General features: G+C 40.9%; 2 protein-coding genes, 1 non-coding gene and 1 pseudogene across 6 annotated transcripts in view; 2 read left to right on the forward strand and 2 right to left on the reverse strand.

The window, feature by feature from the left end:
* dennd5a (DENN/MADD domain containing 5A) overlaps nt 1–14,183 on the reverse strand; it is a 94,076-nt gene extending 79,893 nt beyond the window's left edge. For both annotated transcript variants that reach the window (XM_014176039.3, XM_014176038.3), the window contains exon 1: nt 13,891–14,183. In XM_014176039.3, coding sequence (XP_014031514.2) covers nt 13,891–13,990 — 100 coding nt within the window. In that variant the 5' untranslated portion in view covers nt 13,991–14,183. The remainder of the gene's footprint in view (nt 1–13,890) is intronic.
* On the forward strand, nt 354–424 carry LOC123730855 (uncharacterized; annotated as a pseudogene).
* On the forward strand, nt 1,129–1,183 carry LOC123730852 (U7 small nuclear RNA). Its single transcript, XR_006762305.1, has one exon. It is a non-coding gene; the product is annotated as a U7 small nuclear RNA (small nuclear RNA).
* Nucleotides 14,184–18,043: 3,860 nt separating the features above from the next.
* On the reverse strand, nt 18,044–25,488 carry LOC106587546 (transmembrane protein 41B). 3 transcript variants are annotated; one of them, XM_014176041.3, is made up of 7 exons: nt 25,255–25,488; nt 24,245–24,362; nt 23,558–23,686; nt 20,820–20,913; nt 20,588–20,692; nt 20,240–20,378; nt 18,044–18,926 (listed from the first exon to the last, which is right to left on the reverse strand). In XM_014176041.3, the coding sequence occupies exons 1-7, from the start codon at nt 25,355–25,357 to the stop codon at nt 18,757–18,759; spliced, it is 858 nt and encodes a 285-aa protein (XP_014031516.1). In that variant the 5' UTR covers nt 25,358–25,488; the 3' UTR covers nt 18,044–18,756. The 3 variants fall into 3 exon arrangements, with proteins under 3 accessions (XP_014031516.1, XP_045564939.1, XP_045564940.1); XM_045708983.2 differs by lacking the exon at nt 25,255–25,488 and adding an exon at nt 24,941–25,066; XM_045708984.2 differs by lacking the exon at nt 25,255–25,488 and adding an exon at nt 24,901–25,013.
* Between the last annotated feature and the right edge of the window lie 382 nt (nt 25,489–25,870).

Here is a 25,870-nt window from a genome sequence, read left to right on the forward strand (position 1 = left end):
CAGAAATCTTTCTGATTGAGAGGGGGTCAAATACTTATTTCCCTCATTAAAATGCAAATCAATTTATAACATTTTTGACATGCGTTTCTCTGGATTTTTGTTGTTGTTATTCTGTCTCTCATTGTTCAAATAAACCTACCATTAAAATTATAGACTGATAATTTCTTTGTCAGTGGTCAAACGTACAAAATCAGCAGGGGTTAAAATACTTTTTTCCCTCACTGTATATGTTAATGTTCTATTTGCATATACCCCACCCACTCCCCTCCCCCATCTCCCAGTGTATGCCACCCATGACCGAGAAACGTTCATGCCAAAGAGAGTCCATATCATGATTTCCTTAAAAAATCATGGAAAATTTGCTCTTTTAGTATTTGTCCAGTAGGTTTTCTCAGTGAGGAGCTATATTAAAGAAAAAACCCTGGAAATATGATGTGAGCATTAGTAGCCTATATAATGCACCACGAAACACTAGGCATAAACATCACTATGTAAGTTAGTGTTATGGCTGGTTGTCCTTGTTATGTAGTTAGCTCTGAATACTGTACAAGGCAGGGCCCCTAATAGCCAAGAAAAAGTGATCAATTAACACTTGTTTAACAAGCATTTGTGTGTGTTTAAAAGCCACTGTCATGGGCCACTGAATTCATTATTTCTCTGCCAGTAGGCCTAGTCCACATGCCTACTCACACACAGTACTGGTCTCATCCATGGACCAGCCAAAGTCACAATGAGTCAGGGTCAGTTCAGAAAGAACTGGCCCCTTCCTTTCTGTGTCAGCCAGGTCAGTATTATTTATTAGGGATCCCTCTTCCTGGGGTCCAAAACTATATAAAAACACTTACATTACATATACAACAAAAGATACAAAAGTACATCATATAACATTATTACACCAATACATATCTACAATACAAAATGTTTAATACCACCATACAACAATATCACAATGTATGCATGTGTCTGTACCTTCGTGTGAGTCTCGTCGGTGATATCATGTGGGGGGGAAATAGGACAATGCAAATACCCCACCCACTCCCCTCCCCCATATCCCAGTGTATGCCACCCATGACCGAGAAACGTACATGCCAAAGAGAGTCCATATCATGATTTCCTAAAAAACTCATGGAAAATTTGCTCTTTTAGTATTTGTCGAGTAGGTTTTCTCAGTGAGGAAGCCCTCCACAGCTATGTTAAAGAAAAAACACTGAAAATATGGTGTGAACATTAGTAGCTTATCTAATTCACCACAAAACACTAGGCCAAGAAATCACTATGTAAGTTAGTGTTATGGCTGGTATTCCTTGTTATGTAGTTAGCTCTGAATACTGTACAAGGTAGGGCCCCTAATAGCCATGAAAAAAGTGATCAATTAACACTTGTTTAACAAGCATTTGTGGGTGTTTAAAAGCCACTGTGTGTTATATCTGCGAAAGTACAATCTCACAACACAAACCTTCACTCTTGCGCAGACATTTAGAAACAAAACATGCCAATTTGAAAAATTAGCCACAGGAGTTTTTTGAGTGAGAATTAAGACGACTTTCCAGTAGTACGACATGTATAAAAGCAACAGATACTATTAATAAGAAGGGGCTAGAAGCGTCTTAGAGTTGAAGTCGGAAGTTTACATACACTTAGGTTGGAGTCATTAAAACCAATTTTTCAACCACTCCACAAATTTCTTGTTAACAAACTATAGTTTTGGCAAGTCGGTTAGGACATCTACTTTGTGCATGACACAAGTAATTTTTCCAGCAATTGTTTATAGACAGATTATTTCACTGTATCACAATTCCAGTGGGTCAGAAGTTTACATACACAAAGTAGACTGTGCCATTAAACAGCTTAGCAAATTCCAGAAAATGATGTCATGGCTTTAGAAGCTTCTGATAGGCTAATTGACATAATTTTAGTCCATTGGAGGTGTACCTGTGGATGTATTTCAAGGCCTACCTTCAAACTCAGTGCCTCTTTGCTTGACATCATTGGAAAATCAAATGAAATCAGCCAAGACCTCAACAACAAAAAAATGGTAGACCTCCACAAGTCTGACTCATCCTTGGGAGCAATTTCCTAACACCTGAAAGTACCACGTTCATCTGTACAAACAATAGTACGCAAGTATAAACACCACGGGACCACGCAGCCATCATACCGCTCAGGAAGGAGACGCGTTCTGTCTCCTAGAGATGAACATACATTGGTGCGAAAAGTGCAAATCAATCAAATCAAATCAATTATGGCTGGTTTTCCTTGTTATGTAGTTAGCTCTGAATATTGTACAAGGCAGGACCCCTAATAGCCAAGACACTTGTACGGATGGGGATTTAAAATCCTATATATTATACCAGTCACTGGCCATGAATAACTGAGTGGACTGAGATGGATGGGTTCACTCCATGTTGACTCCAGCAGCATAACGGCAGGTGATTAGTGAGACAGACAGGAAGCAGGCGGCAGAGACACTTTCCTGTGAGAATGGGATGCGCAGCCAAACACCTGGAGACACACAGCTGTGGGCAGGAGTCCCCTTTGTGAGAGCAGAGAACCATTTGTTTACAAATATCTGAGACAATCGTGGTGAAAACCAGTGGTCCTCTTTTCATACAGCACACCTGGCTGCTGTCTCAATGTACTGTATCAGTGGAGGAATCTCATACAGAATAATGCAAATTGTTGTTCTGATTTCTTTTAAAATGCCTAGGGGGCTTCCTACATCTGGACAAAAACGAAGAGGTCGTCATTTTGACTGTGACCTTAAGAGAAAGCTCAGAGCTTCATGCCCTCTACTCATTATTCTTCCATTGTCAGTTAATCGGAACAGCATCCTCAGAGCATTGCATTTCTCTGAAGACCAGGTGAGAACAATAATTTCTCATCAAACTTTCATTATGGTCTGCTACTTCACATCACGAAAGTATGTACCTTACTGACACTACTTCATTATAGCACTAAGGGTGTCACGTCCTGACCAGTAAGGGGTTATTTGTTATTGTAGTTTGGTCAGGACGTGGCAGGGGGGTGTTCGTTTAGAGTGTTTCGGGGTTTGTTGGGCTATGTGTTTATATAGAGGGGAGTTTGTTTAGAGTGTTCCGGGGTTTTTGGTTTATGTTCTATGTTAGTATATTTCTATGGTCTAGTCTAGTCTTTCTATTTTCTATGTTTAGGGTTGTTGATTGGCCTTCAATTGGAGGCAGCTGTTCCTCGTTGCCTCTGATTGGTCCTATGTATAGGGGTGTTTTGTAATGGGGGTTTGTGGGTAGTTGCTTCCATGTTTAGTGACTGTGCACTTGACAGGACTGTTAGTGTCGTGCTTTGTTTTTGTATATGTGATATGTTTGTTTTTCCTTCTTTTATAATAAAGAAGATGAGTATACACGTTCCCGCTGCGTTTTGGTCAAATCCCTACGACATCCGTGACAAAGGGTGGCATAGGAACATGGGTCATGGTAGTCTATTTACTATGTTGGCTGTCTATATAAAAGTTATCAAAATGTACTATTGTTCACATTCAAGGATATCATACACATTTTTTCATTGAATGTATTTCATGGAATTCGATGTACACTATTCAGAAATGTAATAATGAATGCAGCCATTTCACACCCACAATGCATCACATCTGGAAAAGGGGACAGCTCTCAAACATGTGTGTGAGGGGGGGACTTGTTCTATACAGTAGACCACAGAGTTGCAGGAATATGTATTAGGAATACTGGACACAGCCAAAATTAATATGTATTATTTCACAGCATAAAGGGTGATTCCTACATCATTGAAACCAAATACCAAAGTAGCTAATTTTCCCTACCTCAATATGGCATCAGGGTGGCATGCCTACATAACACATAGGAACATGGGTCATGGTTGTCCATGTTACATGGTGTGGGTGTGTCATATGCAAATTAGGTTAAAATGACCCTAACGATGCACACTAATAGGGGAGGGAGAGTATGCCAACAATATGAAGCAAAATGAAGAAGTAACTAATTTTACTGAACAAAAATATAAATGCAACACGCAACAATTTCTATGATTTTACTGAGCTACAGATCATATAAGGAAATCAGTCAATTTAAATAAATAAATGAGGCCGTAATCTATGGATTTTTACATGACTGGGAATACAGATATGCATCTGTTGGTCACAGATACCTTTAAAAAAAAAAGTTGGGTCTTGGATCTGAAAACCAGTCAGTATCTGGTGTGACCACCATTTGCCTCATGCAGCACATCTCCTTCGCATACAGTTGATCAGGCTGTTGATTGTGGCCTGTGGAATGTTGTCCCACTCCTCTTTAATGGCTGTGCGAAGTTTCTGGATATTTGCGGGAACTGGAACACGCTTTGGTACACGTCAATCCAGAGCATCCCAAACACGCTCAATGGGTGACATGTCTGGTGAGTATGCAGGCCATGGAAGAACTGGGACATTTTCAGCTTCCAGGAATTGTTTACAGATCCTTGCGACATGGGGCCGTGCATGATCATGCTGAAACATGAGGTGATGACGGCAGGTAAATGGCACGACAATGGGCCTCAGGATCTCATCATGGTATCTCTGTACATTCAAATTGCCATCGATAAAATGCAATTGCGTTCGTTGTCCATAGTTTACGCCTGCCCATTCCATAACCCCACTGCCACCATGGGGCCCTCTGTTCACAACGTTGACGTTAGCAAAGCGCTCGCTCACACAACGCCATGGTCTGCAATTGTGAGGTCGGTTGGATATACTGCCAAATTCTCTAAAACAACATTGGAGGGGGTTATGGTAGAGAAATGAACATTCAATTCTCTGGCAACAGCTCTGGTGGACATTCCTGCAGTCAGCATGCTAATTACACCCCCCCCCCCCTCAAAACTTGAGATATCTGTGGCATTGTGTTGTGTGACAAAACTGCTCATTTTAGAGTGGCCTTTTATTGTCCCCGGCTAAAGGTGTGTAATGATAATGCTGTTTAATCAGCTTCTTGATATTCCACACCTGTCAGGTGGATGGATAATGTAGGCAAAGGAGAAACGCTCACTAACAGGAATGTAAACAAATTTGTGCACAAAATTTGAGAGACATTTATGGGATCTTTTATTTCAGCTCATGAAACATGGGACCAACACTTTACATGTTGCGTTTATATTTTTGTTTAGTGTAAGAACAGATTAATGTAGCATTCCGTTAGAGTTAGTGGCAACGTGAAAGAATCCTCTGCCCCTAAACACTATCTTGTGTCTTGTTAGGCTTTTTCGTAACATTATCTGGGGGTGAACAGAAAAGACTGTCATTCTCGTCTGGCATTTCCAGTCTAGCTGCTGGTAGTGCTTTCAGGGTTTGTAGCTTCCACAGAGAGATGTACTGTATGGACACTGTAACTAGGGGTGACATGTACAGAATGACCTTCTAGGACTAGTCGTAAAGGAGACATGGGTAATGTGCTCTTTTTCACTGAACTAACTCACACACTCTATAAAAATCTTGCTTAACGGCAAAGGGAGACAATTCCAAATGCCAAAGGATGAGTAGGACTGAAAGCATGTTTTCTCTAACTTTATGAAAAGACTGAACTCTTTCCAGTATAGTCTATTGAGGAAGCAGCGCCCCAGTGGCAGCCAATCATTGCTTTTCCCTGTCAAACAGAGGAGTATCCAGATCATATGACTCAACATGGCCTGGCCACAGCTTACCTCTGGCTGTGACCAATGTTGAAAATGATTTGTCTCCATTTCCTTTCAACAGAAGCAGTGTGAGCCTTTCTTCATGGCAGACTGCCTCCTCAGCAGCAGAGCTGAAGCAGAGCTGAGATCAAATGGACAGACAGGCTAAGAGGTAATGAGGGAGTCAGTCTGCATCATCGCTTTCGTAAAAACGCTATCTGCTCCTCTGCCGTGCAGCCGTCTTAAACCCCTTTATAAGAAAGGCTTCCTGTTTCCACAGAGGGGAGCAGAGGAGATAGAGAGAGCCTCAGGGTGCTGAGAGGGCAGAGTTAGCTTATTCTACAAGCTTTTCTCCAGTCATGAACTCTGCCTGGGATTTAAAGGCAGATTTCCTTATGTGAAGCATTTATTTCAGTTCTGTATGACTTGAGCTTTGACATCCAGAGTCAGGGACTGCAGAGAGGTCTCAAGGCATGTTTGGACCATGCACACCCCATAGTGAATGTATATATACTGTATTCTGAACAAAAATATAAACCCAACATGCAACAATTTCCAAGATTTTACTGAGTTACAGTTCATATGAAGAAATCAGTCAATTGAAATAAATTCATTAGGCCCCAATCTATGAATTTCACATGACTGGGAATACAGATATGCATCTGTTGGACACAGATACCTTAAATAAAAACAGGCTTCGCAATGGGCCTCAGGATCTCGTCAAAGTATTTTTGTGCATTCAAATTGCTATTGATAAAAAATGCTTGTTGTCCGTAGCTTATGCCTGCCCATACCATAACCCCACCACCATGGGACACTCTGTTCACAACATTGACATCAGCAAACCGTTCGCCCACACAACGCCATACATATGGTCTGCGATTGTGAAGCCAATTGGATGTACTGACAAATTTTCTAAAATGACGTTGGAGGTGGCTCATGGTAGAGAAATTAACATTAAATTCTCTGGCAACAGCTCTGGTGGACATTCCTGCAGTCAGCTTGCCAATTGCACGCTCCTTCAAAAATGTAGACATCTGTGGCATTGTGTTGTGTGACAAAACTACACATTTTAGAGTGCCATTTATTGTCCCCAGCACAAGGTGCACCTGTGTAATGATCATGCTGTTTAATCAGCTTCTTGATATGCCACTCCTGTCAGGTGGATGGATTATCTTGGAAATGAGAAATGCTCACTATCAGGGATGTAAACAAATGTGTGCACAACATTTGAGAGAAATAAGCTTTTTGAGTGTATGGAACATTTCTGGGATCCTTTATTTCAGCTCATGAAATATGGGACCAACACTTTACATATTGCGTTAATATTTTTGTTCAGTGTAGAAATCTGCCTTTTATAATCTCAGAATATAGAGAAGTATTATGTGTATTGCTCAATAAAGGATGGCTTGGCTTCTTCTCAGTATCAACTTCTCGAGTCGAAAAGTGATTTTGAATTACATAAAAGTACAGAAAGGAGAGATCCAGCTGGGCCATCCGAAATGTCTAAAACCAACAAGTACCGGAGGGCTAGATTTTTTAAGGGCACACACACTTGTTCCCCCTATTGAATTATACTTCCATGTGTATAACACACTTCAACAGTCATTATTCAATTCCACAGGGTTACAGATTTGCTTAAACACTATTTAGTTAGACACTGTAAGATGCCCGAGGAAACTTCCTTAGGACTTGAGCTCCTTTAACACACCTATGAATTATTAATAGGCAGTGAATATGAGTGCAGACACACACTGAGCATGTGCGGGGGGGCTTTATAGTGATGTCATTCACCGAGGGATTAAAGAGAGGGGGTGTCTGGGAAACTCAAGGGATGTTAGCATTTGAATAGTGCAGGGGGGGGGGGCTCAAAGTGAGTGTGTGTGGGTGGGTTGTGTCAGCTGCCTGTCCCCATGTACTCAGTAGGACCAAGTTGTAGTCAGCCAATCACGTCGGCCTAGCAGGAGGGCCCCTAATACATATGCTAATCTAGTCTCGCCCTGCACCCCAACACTGTCGCATAAAGGAGGGTTTTGTCATCAAGTTTAACACGTTTTGGCTGCTGCAGCCAGTGATATAACTGCCCCCTGATGGCAAAGTCAGTGTCATGAAAAAATTATAGCATGTGAATGGCATACTGAGGGAGAGAGATATTAGCTGGTTAGGTAAATTGTTTTTTCTAAAAAAATACATTGTGATCGTGATATGGAAAAAAATGATGAGACCTCTGTCCATGTTGCCTTGGAACGGATCACATTTAATAATTACTAGTCTGTCTTATTGGATATGAAGAGTACTTACTGGAGATCACGCAGCTTTGGACCATAATAACTTCAGCATATTGAATTGAAAAGAAGAGGACAAAAGGAGTTACATGAAAAAATAAAAAATAAGAGTCCCATCTTAAGAGGCTTTGTGCATAAAAATCTAAGAGAAAATGGGAGAGGGGGCCGATGACTATCTTGTCTCTTTGTGGGGGGAACACAAGGAAATGCAGTGCTCTACAGAGGAAAGCTTCAGGCCATGTTTAGGCAGTGGATAGAGAGAGAGTGGGTTTCTGTTCCCCGTCAGAGCTCATAATCTGGAGGGGCTAAACATGCACTGGTCAAAGCACAGAGGCATTCTGAGACAGACAGCTCATCCTCATTCACCTCAGCATTATAATTTCTACCCTCAGTCCCCATATTCCTCACGTCAAACAGTCAGAGCCCCATTATGGAAGTGAAATATGCTTTTTTTCTGACAGCTTTTTCAATTTCTACATCGGAAGACATTTCTTATTTTTTAGACCTCCCCTAGAGACACTCGAATCATTCTCCTCTAACATGGATGTCCTTTGGCAAGTCACAATGTCTGCTCATTATGGGGGCTTGAACTCTTATAAGAGAACATAGTCAGTACAGTGATACAGTGTTGAGGTCCAACTGTTACAGAACATTGCTAGGCCTATATCTCCAGGCGGACTCCTGTTCTGATTCTTAAGACAAATAACCCTCTAAAGGACACATCTGTTTTAAGTCGTGGTGGTGTTACACAATACGGGACAGTGTCTTGGAGAAAGATGACGGAGGCTTCCTGTACAGATATATGGGCTCTGTGAACCAATACAAACATACTGTACAGTGTAGCCTCTACACGTTACAGAAAACTGCCTGAGAAGGACACGGTGAGTGACAGCTGTCAGTTAGGCACAGCTGTTCAATTCACCACTAAAACCTCCTCCTATCATTGGTGGTGATCAGAGAAAGGGCTATCTGGAAAGCCCCATCCATCCTGACTGCCTGACTTCACCGTTTGAGTCAGAACACAAGCCATGGAAAGACCAGTGTGACTCAAACCACTCTGTAAAACTGACAAATCAGCTTGTGTTCACAAGTGACATGAATTGTGGGGTTTCTTATGATTTCACAAGGCTTCTGCTCACCTGAAGTGAAACTGCCAAATCAGCGTATGGACAAGCCCCTCTTTCTCCAACAAACATCCCAGCAGATTTTGAGGGGTGATAACTGAGCCTGCGTCATGGACCACACTACCTTAATTGTGTTTCTTAATGTTTCTTAAGGTGTCAGCATGCTTCAGTTAGGCTAGTGCATAGCCAAACTTGGCTAGCCGAACTGAACGAGTGTGCTCGCATACTCCCATAAAAAAAACCTTGAAAAACAAGACAAAAGTGGCAATAGTTTGTCCATTTTGAGAAGCTGTAGCAAGACTACAATTCGTCAAAATAGTCCGAATTAATCTAAAATAACTCAAGAAATCTGTCATTAGTTTTGACGTTTTTGCCAAGGAGATGTTAGCCGCACAATTTTACATCCAACTAAGATGTTTGGTGCAGTATTTCTCAATGAAAAATGTGCATGAAAACAAGTCATCTCTCATTGAATGACAACAAAGACTTTATTGAAGAATCCCTACTGTTGACCAATCACCGACGAAGGGGCGTAGACTTTGGCTACCAACTTCGGCTTCCCTCAAGTAAAAATGTTGTATGCCCGAACAGCCAAAAAAAGCCTTACGGGTGTCAAATACGAACAAAAACATCACAAAATGTTGTCATGATATATGCACAAACTCTTCCGAGGTGTTTCGGCTGGAAAGCATGCGGACACCTTTAGTCGACACACTCACCATAGCACAGACTAATTGCATAGAGACTGCAGCTCGAAGCTTGCTCAGTCCACTAAACACATGACACCCATAATCTCCTCTGATTGGTCAGTGAGAGCAGCTTGTGCTGGGCTGTCTATTTGCTGTGTGCACGTGAGTCCTTCAGTCTGCCAGGGAGAAGTAGAGCTCCTCCACTCACCGCTACTACTGTTAATGAAGCAGCTCTGCTAGCTCTGCTAGTGCTAACTGGGTCTCAGCAGCCTGAGAACAAGAGGGGCAGCAGGAAGTTCATACCAAGAACACATAGCCTGCACACAGCAGGAACCGTACTGCTTGCAGTATCTCCACAGAGTATAGTTGTGGTGGAGGGTGTTATCAAGAGATACCAAAATAGCTGCATGAGAAAGCATTCATGTAACCATCCAAAGGCCTTGTTTCTCGAAGAGGATACATACTCCCTAAGAGGATACATACTCCCTAAGAGGATACATACTCCCTAAGAGGATACATACTCCCTAAGAGGATACATACTCCCTAAGAGGATACATACTCCCTAAGAGGATACATACTCCATGGATCTCTACTGTAGAGAGAGGGAGAGGTGCTTTTCCAATGAGACTTATGTGTTTCCATCAGGAGTTTGACTCTAAAGACTTGGAACGAGCAGAACCAACAACCTCTGCATCATCAAGACAGTTGCCTTGTGAGAAGGTGTTAAAAGTCCACAGTAGCCATTGTTATGTAAATTAAAATGAAAAGTACCCTGGGCTTGGCCCCAAGTCAGAGCAGGTCTGCAAGAGCTATGCCCAGTGAGACCCGGGGGCCGGCTTGCGTAGATGGAAACAGAAAAGTCTGAGCCTTTTTGGTAAAACAGTGGGATAAATCTTCAGGTGAAATGTGCGAATGGTATATTTGTTTGCAGACCATGACAGTGGACTAGTAGGGAGAGAAGACGGGAAGTAGAGGTTAGGGGAGATGGGGGGAGTGACTTAAGGGCCAGAGACATGATTGAAAATCACAATTTGTGGTGAGCAATTGATCCAGAAATAAACTGTAAAGCTTTCAGAGGGGCAGCAGTGTACGTGTCCACACTCTCTGTCACGAGCCAGTCTCTGCAGTCAGTCGGTGAGCAGCAGAACAGAGGCCAGGCTGTAGAAGCTTAGACACCTTAACCCTGCTTATCTACTCTCACTCACTAGTCAATCACGACACCTCACCACATCAGAGCTTTAGGAAGGCCAACGCTAACAGCCCTGTGTGTACAGCTGGAGGAGATTCACAAATATACTCACAGGGATGAACTTTTCACAGACATTCCTACAATGTCTCAGTGACATGGCAACACCCCATAGAGAGTTGTACACTCACAACATTGCTAGTGTATTGTCTGCCTGCTACGACATTGCAGTAACATTGTAATAGCGTTTTTTTTGTCAGCTAGTAAGATCTAGCTAAAAAAGCAGGAGGGAAAATGTGATGTACTGTAATCCTCTCTGATTAGACAAGATGCTCCCTAACCATTATAACCTACCCGGTTGATCCTTGACCACAATGAGGAAGATTACATTAGAGTCTGGCCCTAGGCAGTTTTCACTATTCAGAATCCCCGCTAGGCATGCAGTCACTTCCTATTCGCTGATCCAATCTTACAAGAGGAGGAATCCTGGAAGCATATCATTCAAAACATATTCTACATAAAACACACAGCTTGAGATATCTGACAGGCCAACAGCTTTAATTCCTTTAGATGTGGCTGACAGACTCAGGAAACAGTCTGTAACAAGCATGTCTAATAAGAGCCTATTGTACCATTACACCAAACCGTGGTACAAGTCTCAGCAGTGCACTCATGGCCCTGGAACTATGCATGGAATGGCAAAGAGGACAAATTCCTCATCCCATATCAACTCAGCCAACAGCACCCTTAGCCCCCAAAAAGGCCTTCCATTGTCTGAGTGAGTCACTGCAGGAGAAAACATGAAGGCCAAGTTTGGAACCTACAGGATAACCTCTAGTCTTCTACAGTCTAATCTCTGGTCAGAGGACCACCATTATTTGTGTAATTCACTCTTCCTAGATTGACGAATTACTGAATGACATGCAATCTCCTGCTGAACACCTCAGTGACCTTTTACTTTCACCATCTGGTCTCAATCTCATTAGAGAGGCAGGTACTCGAGGAGAGGAGACAATCATGATAAGAATCTGAATAGCATAATTCTCTCAAGATAAACAACAGAGAAGTGAACACATCTTTGACTGATTCCAGTAAAAGATTCTACTTCCACTTTTACACTGAGAGGAAGGAAACCGTCTTTGCGTCAAACTTAAAAAAATAAACTAATGCAAATACTGTTAATTATTTATCTCATCAGATGTGTTAAGTAAATTTGCATAAGAGAGATCTTGTGCGTGTGTTATCTAAAGATGTGTCCATCCCTCCTGCAAAAAATGGCCCTTGATGATAAGTAGAACCTTAGGCCTATGTTTAGTGAAATGAGAGACATGCTAGGGTGGTGCCACTCACAAACCAGTGAGTTGTGTATGTTTTTTATTACTGCAGTTCACGGTCTTCTCTTTGCCTACATTATACCTCATTATTGTAAAATTAGGATACTTTATGAGGGGAAAGTGTACAGTCAAGGAACAGGATACATGCTCATTGTGTTTGTTGAACTATACAAGGGTTTGTTCTTTCCAGAGAGCCTCCAGAAACAAGTCACAGAGGTAGAGAGCAACTAATGACATCTCATGAGACACAGACACACAAAATAAATTGTGCTGATTCATGATTGAGACCACCTGCGAGACTAACAAAAATGTCTCTGCAGTATAATAAATTATTGTTTTGATTTGTACATATTCATAAACAGGAGGTGATGTTTACAGAAGAAACCTTTAGGGCTTGATAGTAAAGTAACAGTTGACTTTAGGGAAATGCACATACTTACATATCCTTAGACCTTAGGCTACCAAAAAAAATTATGTAGCCTGACTTGTCCTTTGAAAACAATGTCCTAGATTCTACAAGTTCCTTCCCTAAACATGATTGTTGTTGACAAGAAAACCAAGATCAGCATCTTCAGGTACACCCACACCAGTTTCACTTCTTTTCAAACTCATACACAACTAACCCACCACCCTGAGCTCAGGAAGAGTTCACTTTCTCTCCCCCCCCACACACACAACTGCTTTATGTATCATATCATCTTCATCTCCCGCAGAGACCCATGGCACTCCCAAGAAACAGCAGGCCCTCTCAGTCTAATAATGACATCATCCTTTCATATTCAGCGTTCTGCCCCCCCCCCCCCCCAGGGAGAACCTTATGGTCCTTGATACCCCCAGTTTCACTCTGTTTTCTGCACTCTGCCATGCATTGATCAATTAATTTCAATCTATCACTGAGGGTAAGTGTGTAAGAAGGCAGTGGAGAATCAATCAAATCGTTCAGATGTCATAAACAACTAAGAAATCATATGTGCTTCTATGATGTAGCTATTTTTGGCCTAACCTGCTTGTGTATATATATGCTTGTTTATACATGTGTAATTACCATTGACAGTATGGTAATATCAACATACTACTGATAGGGGAAACATCCCTATTATTTACAACTTGTAGAAATAGAAACATGTCTTATTCTGGTGAGGTCTGAAACAGCCAATCAAGGTCAGTGATCTACGTTTGTAAATGTGTGTCTGTCCTGCTTTTGACCACTTAATGAGTGCTGCTATACTCAGGAGGAGATTAATCCATCAACAGTTTTTCGTTGTTTTTAATTACAGCTGGAACATCGACGGCCTACAGTTCTCGAGCATTTCAGGTTAACAACATTTATTGGAATAATCCATTCTAAACGACTAAACGTAACGTTATAAACATAAAATGGAAAAGTAGACTATAGTAACTTGTATGAACAACACTAATGTGCCGTCCTACTTATTGATGTACACAGTATTACCAGTTTCCAACCTCATTATAAATAAACTGTCATGTTTTTATTATTTAAACATTAATATAATATTGTACTCTAAAATCTATATAAAAGAAACATAAACTAGGGAAGACATTATAAACCATGCAGAATTATTCTTATTGGTTCACCAGCCCGTGCCCGACACTTACCGGACAGTTCATCTGGTTCAAGCCCGCTTTCAGTGTCAAGTCCGCAGATAACAAAATAATCTGCGAATCTACATGAATTCGAGCTGAAGCCGGTGGTCATTTTGAGACTGGTCCCGTGGTACCCTTTTCCTCTGTTTTTTCAGTTGGGTGCATATTAAAGGATCGCGTAGTGATTTCGCGCAGCCATCGTGGATGTACTGCAAAGCCTGAAAATCAGAACAGAATGCCAGCCGAAATGCATTATGGGTCTTCAAGTACAGCTGTTTTCATCGGTCTCAGATCTTCTCAAACCCTTGCATTACCTCTGCGTAGAGGGAACACACTGAGCATGTGCGAACTCCTTACAGATTACGTTATGCACTTAACCCTTCAGTTCCTGAGTTAAGTATTTCTCTTAAGTATTTCTCTTGATATAGTAATGAAGCATTAAATAGGCCTTATTGCACATAATGAACCTGAGCCATAGTATTCTTACTCCACTGTAGCCAAGACCATCCAGTGTACAACTGAATGCAAACTTTAATTTCACCAATTTAGCCTGAACAATTGTATTAATGTAATACACATGTAATACCATAGTTGTAATACCCATACAGTAATAGGTATTCTATTTGAGTATTCAAGGCACGGATAAGGATAAGTAGGTGTCAGAAACAGGAAAAACATGTAAATAAACGTTATCTGATACACAATTTTGAATATATTTCATTAAATCATAAGAAAAATGTTGTCCTACTTGATAAAAAGTTAAAGTCAAATAAGTCAAAGCAACTGTGGGGCTGAAATCTGTAGACATGTACAAAGAGCTCCACCATGTGGTAAAAGGTGACAGTAAAAACATGCAGAACTTTGCCATTAGATTCACATTCTCATATTCCAATCATTTACCAGACAGTGAGAAAAAAAGTACAGAATATTTTTTGTGATTACAAAATAAATATGTTAATAATAAACCAACATTCATTAGCTTGGACAAAAAGGATGTACAAGAATTAATATAATTTACAAACACAGGTCATATTGCAATACATTATCAGTTTGCACAACTTAATACTGTAAAGATCACAAGTGTAATGAATGGAAACACAGCAAGAATCATCCAAGCCAGCGCAGATATTCTCAATATTCTCTGCATGAAATCAACAAATGTTGGAAAGTTGTAATAAGAAACATGTGTAACACCCTAATATTGCAGTGATCTTTAAAAATGGGATAAAACTACTGGGGACTTTTAAACAGTTAGTGCAAATATGTGTCAATGAATTTCCAAAAATTACTTCTGATATCAAATTGGGTGAACAAATAATAATGTGATAGTAATATGGGCTAAGGAACAAAATATTCTTATTTATTAAACCCCAAAACAGCTTTCATAAGAGCACACACTTTGTATTGACTGAACAGCTACAGGATCTCCCATCGGGCATGATCCCTCTGAAAACTACTGTAGTGCAATCAAGATGAGGTAATGATGCAACCTCTATGAACTACAAAAAGGTGGAGCCCAAATTTCAAACAACAAGAACAATAACACAACTAAATCACATGAAACAGGTCATGAAATTGCTGGGTTACAGCGGGATTGGGATACAGTAGGGCTGTGTTTACACAGGCAGAACAGTTATGATCTTTTGACCAATTATTGGCAAAAGAGCTGATCGGTCAAAACACCAATTAGTGGTAAAAAAAAAAAAAGAGATCAGAATTGGACTGCCTGTGTCAACACAGCCAAAGTGGCCATTACATAAAAATATGAAGCACTTAGCCTGCTTTTATACAGGCAGCCTAATTCTGATAAATTTTTTAACTAATTGGTATTTTGACCAATCAGATTAGCTTCGAGAAAAGATCTGATGTGACTGGTCAAAAGACCAATTAGTGGAAAAATATATATGAATTAGGCTGCCTGTGTAAACACAGCCTTAGATATGCTAAGTGGCCACACAAATTAATTCAGGTAATTAAATACTAACAAATGAGATTTATTTTCTCATGCTCAGAAAGGGTTTCTACAGTGGATTAAAACGCTGATCCAAGTAAGACCGTTAATAATCCAAATATAAAAAATGATTTCTCACTTTTTAAAATCAAATCAATTTTCATAAATAATGAGTGATCTCAGATGCAGAAGAGTGGACAGTGCTTGAGACATGGACTTTGAAGAAACATCAACAGTACGACTGCCCAAGTGCACATTCACTGCATCAACCTCTAGATACAACCAGAAGGTTTCACAACAGCAGAGAATTCATATAATGACATCAGGTAAGGCTAAATAAAAATCACATCAAAGCACCCAAACTATAGTACAAATTAGGCATCACATCAACAGATACATACAGGTTGGAGTCTAAGAAATATATAGTGCCTTAAGAAAGTATTCACACCCCTTGACTCTTTTTCACATTTTCTTGTGTTTCAGCCTGAATTTAAAATGTATTCAATTTAGATTTTTTTTTCACTGCCCTTCATAAAATACCCCATCATGTCAAAGTGGAATTATGTTTTTAGAAATGTTTACAAACTAATAAAAAATGAAAAGCTGAATAGTCTTGAGTCAATAAGTATTCAACACCTTTGTTATGACAAGCCTAAATAAGTTCAGGAGTACAAATGTGCTCAACAAGTCACAATAAGTTGCATGGACTCACTCTGTGTGCAATAATAGGGTTTAACATGATTTTTTTTATGACTACCTCAACTCTGTACCCCACATACATATAATTGTAAGGTCCCTGAATCGAGGAGTGAATTTCAAACGCAGATTCAACCACAAAGCCCAGGGAGGTTTTCCAATGCCTCGCAAAGGGTATCTATTGGTAGGTAGATGTGTTAAAAAAAAATGGAATTAAGATGTTGAATATCCCTTTGAGCATGGTGAAGTTCTTACACTTTGGATGGTGTAAAGGAAGGAAGGAAAACGCTCAGGGATTTCACCATGGGTTTAATGGCTATGATAAGAGAAAACTGGGATGGGTCAACAACATTGTAGTTACTCCACAATACTAACCTAATTGACAGAGCGAAAAGAGGGCAACCTATACAGAATAAAATATTCCAAAACATGTATCCTGTTTGCAATAAGGCACAAACATAAAACTACAAAATAATGTGGCAAAGAAACTAACGTAATGTCCTGGATACAAAGCATTATGTTTGGGACAAATCCAATGTCATCGCTGAGTACCACTTCATATTTTCAAGCATGGTGGTGGCTGCATCATGTTATGGGTATGCTTGTCATTAGCAAGGACTAGGGAGTTTATGATCAAAAGAAACAGAATAGAGCAAAGCATAGGTAAAATCCTACAGGAAATCCTTGTTCAGTCTGTTTTCCAACATTCACCTTTCAGCAGGACAATAACCTAAAACACAAGGCCAAATATACACTGGAGTTGCTAACCAAGACAACATTTAATGTTTCTGAGTGGCCTAGTTAGTTTTCACTTAAAGCTCGCCGCCATTGGACTCTGGAGCACTGGAAACGCATACTCTGAAGTGATCAATCACGCTTCAACATCTGACAGTCCGACGGATGGGTTTGGCGGATGCCAGGAGAACGTTACCTGCCCCAATGCAACTGTAAGTTTGGTGGAGGAGGAATAATGGTCTGGGGCTGTTTTCCATGGTTCAGGCTAGGTCCCTTAGTTCCAGTGAAGGGAAATCTTAACACTACAGCATACAATGCCATTCTAGACGATTCGATGCTTCCAACTTTGTGGCAACAGTGTGGGGAAGGTCCTTTCTTGTTTCAGCATGACAATGCTGTTAGAATTGTTCTTCCACTTTGACAGTGTATTTTGTGTAGATCATTGACAAAAATATTATAATTAAATCCATTTTAATCCCACTTTGTAACACAACAAAATTTTGAAAAAGTCAAGGGTTGTGACTACTTTCTGAAGGCACTGTACATGAAGTAGCAGTGTGAAATCACTAACACCTGGGAAAAGCATGAACAACCAAAAATCTAATTGGTAGCTTTGCAAAGGGCACTGCTGGGTCATCCACTACTGCATTTCTCAACTGGCAGAGCATTTGGACTGGTGACACACACGAGGGAGAGCACACAGGCAGAGAGGGAGTCTCAGCACCATTAGTAGAACAAATATAAATGAATAGTATACAAAACACTAGTTTTCAATACTTGATATGCCGTTTCATATGTTTTACTGATAGGCCCAACAAAAGCATCAAGAGTTTCATATTTATCTTACTATGTGATCAAATGCATATTTTTCATGTCAACATTGATGGCACACATATCATTTTAGGGTGGTGTGTTAACAATATCTTCAAATGATAGAACATTCTAAATTATTTAATATGCTCACATTCTAACCAGTGTATAAAACAGTCATAACAATAGTCCTAAAATTTTGTGAAAATCAAAAACACTGAACTGCAACTCTGATCAGTATTGCTTTGACGCCACCCATATCACACAGGTTAAGAGATTAAATTAATTCAAAACATGGTTCAAGAAATACAAAGGAGGGAAGCGTAGCTGGAACTTGTGAGAACCATTGTGATTAAAACAATATTAAAGACAGATGCCTGATGTTTTCTGTATCCTTTTTAAAATCGTTTTACAGGCAAGCAACATTTAACAAAAATGGGAGAACAAACCCGAGGATGAGCAGAGGCCAGTTAGTGCTTTGTAGAGCACAAAGTTGAGGTGGCAACAACCACATGTTTTTTTTGGACACAGGAGTCAGGGTTGGGCCAATAGCAATGTTTCCACAGCAACCTCAGCAGGTGTGTGGGACAGCAACAGGCAGGACTATGTGAGTGACAGCGGGGTGTACCATTCCTGAGCCAAGGGATGGGCTGGGGGATCAGGCAGGCAGATGAGTTGTCTCGTGCCTACTCCATCTTCTGCTGCAGTTTCTTCTGGAAGCAGACAGGCAGGATTGAGAGTATGGCCAGGACACCTAGCACAATCAGAGAGTTCCAGGACACTGCCTCCCCAGCTGTCGTCAGTTTGTACAGTGTTGTACCAGCGTTGATCGCTACAAAGGACGGTGGGGCCACTCCTGACAGTCAGAGAAAAGGGAGGAAGTCAGTACTGTAAGACACACAACACATAGCTAAGGCATTCCTAGTCAATCACCAAATATTTCTGTCGAAAAGCCAGCGAACGATAAAGGCTTGCTCTCCTTTTTTTATATCGTGTTGAGCTGTTGACCGCAGATGCACTTGATTGCACCGGGTAAGCAAAGTGTTCCTTTTTAACCATTTTGTCTGAAGAGACAAACTCCGCCTACCCGGCCGACCGGCAAATATGAGACAAAATCGAGTGCACCTACAGCGCTGCCCAATCGGATAGCTCAAATCACCGTGGCTGCAGAGTTCCATAACCCTGGCTACAGCCAAGTTTAATAGGCTAATAGCCTACGTAAGATTTAATAACTTTTAAAACCATGACCACAGAGAGACTGTCAGCGAATACAGAAAAGAGCTGCTGTTTTTATGAGTGGGTTCATGTTTAAGTTTATATTCAGCACTGTCACTGCTTTTATTCCACACTATTACAAAACTCGCTTCTCCGTATTTCCGCTCGGGCTGCAGCTGCAATGAATGAGTAGCCAAGTATTGATAGCCCTGCGTTTTATTTTTATTAGCAGCTCGTCGTGTCGATTTTAATGTCAAGGAATATTTCACATTCTCTGGTCATAGGAGCAACATGAATTTGTGCATGAGGCAGATGCGGTGTGACTCGAGTTTCGCCCTTAAGTGGAAGACTGTGTCCCCTCTCTCTGGTCGGTCTCACCGGAGGAAAGGAAGGAGAGAGCAGGGACCGTGAGAGGCGGTTGGGGAAAAAATCGTTTTGACCGGTCATCCAACTCGGAATTCGAAGTCGAGCTGAAGATCACTGACGTCGTGATTTGACCTCGTTGACCATCAGACGCAGGTACCATCAGTCCAGTAAAATCAAAAAGCGAATTATTTAAATTCATGCTCCACAGTGCCTCACAAGTGCTAAACCAACTAAAATGTTTTGTTATCAAAGCTCGAGTTTTGAAATATAATATGGTCTGAGATTAACAATATTGGCAGGCCAAACATATAGCCAATATGCTGTGATAATGTATTAGGCCTACTGCCCAAACCTCATTCCTACAAAACTGTTTGTGTGAGTTTAATGTAAAACAAAAAAAATCTGAGCAGTAGATCTCAGCTAGCTTTTTGACTGCGAAAGTGATCTTGACTCAGAAAAGTTTGGTGACCACTGTATTAAATGGTATGAGAGATTCAAAAATAGCTCAGCAATAAAGACAATGCAGCACTATCAACACTGTTTTCTACTGAGAAGGAAATACTGGAGTTTGATATATCTTAGCCTTACCAAAGAAAGTACCAAGGAAGAAGAACCCCAAAGGCACATTGATGATGGGTGAGGTGATGTTGATGAACCAGTTGGGGAGAAAGGGAGTGATCCTCAGAAATATGATGTAATTGATGAGATGATCTCTGTGCTTGTCAACCTGCAATTGAAAACAGATAGCAGAACCTGTCATTCACAGAAAGGCTTGGAGGCTACTAGCCCCCTACTAAGACTCCACTGTTCTGTGGGTGCAGATAGACATGTGGCTGTTACTAAACTGCTAAAAGTTTGCTTGTACTCTCATATCAACAACTTCCTACACTGTTCACGTACCAAATCAACCTGTTTTTCCTTCCAAAAAGGTCTTACCTGCTGGGACCATTTCTGGACTCTCTCTGTCAGGTATCTGTAGACCACTGGTCGCCCCACTAGATAAGACAGCATGTAGCAGAAGGAAGCCCCCAGGCCAGAGCACTGGAAAACACAGTGACAGAGGCAGTATATTTTGTAAACCGAGTCTGGTTTACAGAGTCAAAGTACATTTTGTAAATGTCACCACTATTATTAGTCATAGTTCTCCTTGTGTCCATAGTATACTCACCAGGCAGACGAGGAAAAGAGCCAGGGGGAAGGGGTAGAGATAACCAGACAGGATACTGAGGAAGATGGATCCAGGGATCGCAAATGTCTGGAGGCTGAGTCAGTAGCGTCAAGGAATACAGCACAAGGGCTGAACACACAGCAGTATGTGCACACACACTTGTGGATGCAGTCACAAAAATACACAAAACAAAAATATAAAAACGCAAGATGCAACAATTTCTAATATTTTGTGGCCTGAGGAATGCTGTCCCACTCCTCTTCAATGACTGTGTGAAGTTGCTGGATATTGGCAGGAACTGGAACACGCTGTCGTACACAAATCCAGAGCATCCCAAACATGCTCAATGGGTGACATATCTGGTGAGTATGCAGACCATTGAAGAACTGGCACATTTTCAAATTCCAGGAATTGTGTACAGATCCTTGAGACCGTGCATTATCATGCTGAAACATGAGGTGATGGCGGCAGATGAATGGCACGACAACGGGTCTCAGGATCTCGTCACGGTATCTATCTCTGTGCATTCAAATTGCCATCAATAAAACGTAATTGTTTTCATTTTCCGTAGTTTATGCCTGCCCATATCATAACCCCACCGCTACCATGGGGCACTCTGTTCACAACGTTGACATCAGGAAACCACTCGGCCACACGACGCCATACATGCTGTCTGCCATCTGCCCAATACAGTTGAAACCGGGAGTCAGCATGCCAGTGGCCCTCGAATGTGAGCATTTGTCCACTGAAATCGGTTACAACACCGAACTGCAGTCAGGTCAAAAGCCTGGTGAGAACGACAAGCACACAGATGAGCTTCCCTGAGACGGTTTCGGACAGTTTGTGCAGAAATTATTCTGTTGTGCAAAGCCACTGTTTCATCAGCTATCCGGGTGGCTGGTCTCAGATGATACCGCAGGTGAAGAAGCCGGGTGTGGAGGTCCTGGGCTGGCGTGGTTACATGTGGTCTGTGGTTGGAGGCAGCTTATGGTAGAGAAATTAACATTAAATTCTCTGGCAACAGCTCTGGTGGACATTGCTGCAGTCAGCATGCCAATTGCATGCTCCCTCAACTTGAGACATCTGTGGCATTGGGTTGTGTGACAAAACTACACATTTTAGAGCGACCTTTTATTGTCCCCAGCACAAGGTCCACCTGTGTATTGATCGTGCTGTTTAATCAGATTCTTGATGCCACACCTGTCAGGTGGATGGATTATCTTGGCAAAGGAGAAATGCTCACTTACAGGGATGTAAACAAATTTGTGCACAAAATGAGAAAAATACAATTTTTGTGGATATGGAACATTTCTGGGATCTTTTATTTCAGCTCATGAAACCCACACTTTAAATGTTGCGTTTCTATTTTTGTTCAGTATTGTTAAAACATACTCCACTGTAGTAGTATACAGTGCCAGTTTATTATAGATCTGGCTGCAGAACTAATTTGTGCAGAAGTATCCGCTATAAAAGAGGAGAAAAACATGGTCCGATGCATGTTATGGTACCACCTCATATGTAAACATCATCCATCTTTAGAGCACATTTATTTTGATGAATAAACACTACACAGTATGAACTATGAATACAAATGCGGTATCATGTCTGATGTCTTCTTCCGCTAGTTTACGTAATCTCTTTCCCCTCCACTGTCTAGGAACATGTTAATGCATAGTGTCTGTGCTCTGGCCAGTATGTGCTAACAGCACAAGGACTGGACCAGCTGACCAAGCCCCAGACACTGTCTGGGATGTGTTGTCTTATAGTTTTACTGGTCATGTTGCTGACCTTTAGCATGGTGTGGGCAAATAATTTCTCAGACAGGATACCAAACATGTATTTACCTAAAAAACTACAAGGCAACACATCCCAGACAGTGGCTGGGGCCTGGTCCAGTCCTTGTGCTGTTAGCACATGCTGGCCAGCGCACAGACACTATACATTAATATGTGCAGTGGAGGGGAAAGAGATTAGGCAAACTAGCAGAGGAAGCAGGGTAGAAAACATCAGGCATGATACTGCATTTGTATTCATAGTTCATAGTGTGTAGTGTTTATTAATCAAAATAAATGTGCTCTGAAGATGGATAATGTTTACATATGAGGTGGTACCATAACATGCATCGGACCATGTTTTTCTCCTCTTTTATAGCGGATAATTCTATCTGCCCGTAATGTCTGTCTGAAGTACAATTGACAAAGCTGGAACAGAGTTTATATTGCAAATACCTGTGGGTGGAAAGGAAGTCCTTAGAACCTACTGTACTGATAAAGTTTAACTGTAAGTTTAACTGCATGTCCATGTCTGCATTAATCTGTCTTCTCCTGTCATAAAATGAAGGAAAATGTACAGCACTCTGTGGTTGCTGTGAACACACAAGAATTGCCTGAATTAATACTCAAGGATCAAAGCCCACTATACCCCCACCTCCTACTTCTCCATTCATTATCCAGAGGCAAGCCCATGCCTTTACTTTGGCCTTTGTTTGGCTGGCTGCTTTGTTCAAAGGAAATAATGAATGAGAGAGGGAGACCGAGCAGGCGAGAGCCAGGTAGGGGAGATTAGGGATGATGCAATCAACATGCCCATCACAGAGTAACATCGCTCTCCTCTGCTGACCCACTGGATTACATAGGGGGCCTCGCAGATATGATGCATGTTGAAACAGCTAATAAGTATGTAACTCAAGCCTCCAAAAGTTGACAACTTTGCAATACATTTACTACCCAAAAGGATACAAGATATAGGTGGTAAAGTAGGCTACTAACACTTGGGTGTAGTAGGCATCCTTATATTTGGAAAGTACAGTGCCCAAGGCTTTGGCATCATCCATATCTTTGGGGATTTTAATAGTAGCCATCTCATCACTGAAATGAAAAAACGTGGATATGAATTCACCATCATACAATGTTGTGGATAAATAAAAATGTGTCTGAATCTGTGTGCAAGGGCTTTGACACTTACAGAAACAGAGAAATTAAAACGTGACCGTCTCTATTGGAGTGTGACATACTAGGCTGTAGACAATTTAAATCAAATGGTTCTCATCATTAGCTGTGATAATCATTGATAACAGGCTCTTATATATCTGTAATAGTCAAATTTCCGAAAAGCCTTTACATGGTGATACTTTCTTTGTTCTCTATTCGGAGGTCCCAGGTATCTTCTAAACTCTGATGGCTCGTTGCAGGGGAATGTTTGAATTGTAAAATGCTCCGTTATAAAATCATATCCATTTTTGCTCCATAAAATAATCCATCAACGTTTATCACAGCTAATGATGAGAACCATTTGAATGAAATTATTTAACTTGGCTGGTGAATGCCATTTGGTAGGCTGTTTCACAAAAGTAACAAATGTTGTACAAAAGTAACTCTTTGTACATGGGTCGGCTTGCTGGAAAGATAAATGAAAAGAACAATTACTCGTTGAGCTCTGGGAAATTCCTGTACACTAGGTACATGACAGAAGCAGCGCAGGTGAAGATAGACAGCAGGATGAGGAGAGACATGCGAGCTGAGCCTCCTCCAGTGTATTGAGTCTCTGTGGAGAGGGGAGTAGCTAAGTTATATAGCACACACAGTCAGCAAATTAAAGATATCTTGATAAGCCTCTATTCTTCTGTAACAACAGCAGTAAGCCTCATGTAATGTCTTGCTTCACTTTGCATCACTTGTTGTTCTAGTTCCTGGTTGATTTCCCCAGAGTATATGAAGCATGTTATTTAGTCAAACCACTCAAGATATATAATCCTTGAAACTGACCAAATATGTTCCTCATCAAAGTTAGAATACATCTGCCTATGTTATCACATGACTCCAAGCTTATCTGTTTATTTAAATAAAAAGGTTCAATTTAAAAAAAAAGTATAAATAAAGTGTGTATTGTGTAACATCCTGTTATGAGAATTGTGTTGCTCCATCTATATAATAATAACATTACATGGTTAGCCTACTAATATTTTCCTGACTTCATCCAAGTAGTTCTGTCATTGACACTGATTAACATTAGTAACTTAACGTCAAACTGGGTATGGCCCCTGACAGTGGTTGGATAGATAGCAAGCTACTAAGTTACTAACCTGATCATGTGAATTTCAACCAAAGATACTGGTAACTAACCCATTTTGTCTGTGCTTCAACTCCGTCATACCGCCACCAGCCTTGAAAGCAAGCAACTTCTAATTCTTGATAATCAGCTGTGAGTTAGCTAACGCTGACTGACAACAGCATATCCGCATTTCACAATCATCTGGCTGGTCATCAAGCCGGCTAGCGAGACGTTTACCACATCATATAAACAGTAATGTATCTTAACGTTAGCTAATCAATTAGAAGAACAGAAGTAAATTAGCTAGCTATACTAGCCAGTTAGCCGGAATAGCAAGCTATACTAGCCAGTTAGCCGGAATAGCAACTTCGTTAGCTATACATACCTTTGAGGGTTTGTGCCTCGTTAAATTTTGTCTTCGGTTCCTCGTGTAACGTTACTGACGAAACACTATCGGCCTCTCGTCTTTCTCTTCGTTTCTTGGCCATGTCCGCTTATTAAATTAAGATATCGATCTAGCTACACCGGGCTTCTGTCAAAGTTGAAAGTAAGAGACGAGAGACCACTTTGCCAACCGGCGACCAGCAAATTGACACATTCCCACAACCTTTCACCTTTTTTGAGTTTGTTTCTCTACCTTTTCCCCACAGTGCCACCATGGGGCACCCTGTATTTCCAAAGCAATGTTACAGCAGCACAGAGTTGAGTGTTTATATAGTATATTATTGTCGTTTTTACAGTAGCAGTAATATTAGTAGCTTTCTTTTATGTGACTAGGTTTTGAGTACAACATCTAGATGTTGTTCTCTGATGTTATGATGTCATCCAAATCATCATGAAAGATGGTGCTGAAAACTTCAAATCTACTAGCCAACTGCAATGACATGCTTTCCATTTTCATAATATTTTGTTCTCATTATCAGCAGTGTCTTTATTTACTGGCTGTAAGACAGCGTGAGAGAGATATCACACATGTAAAACTACAACTCCTAGAGTGCAAT

The sequence above is a fragment of the Salmo salar genome, chromosome 26 (genome assembly GCF_965601325.2).
Source record: "Salmo salar chromosome 26, fSalSal1, whole genome shotgun sequence".
Classification (NCBI taxonomy): domain Eukaryota; kingdom Metazoa; phylum Chordata; class Actinopteri; order Salmoniformes; family Salmonidae; genus Salmo; species Salmo salar.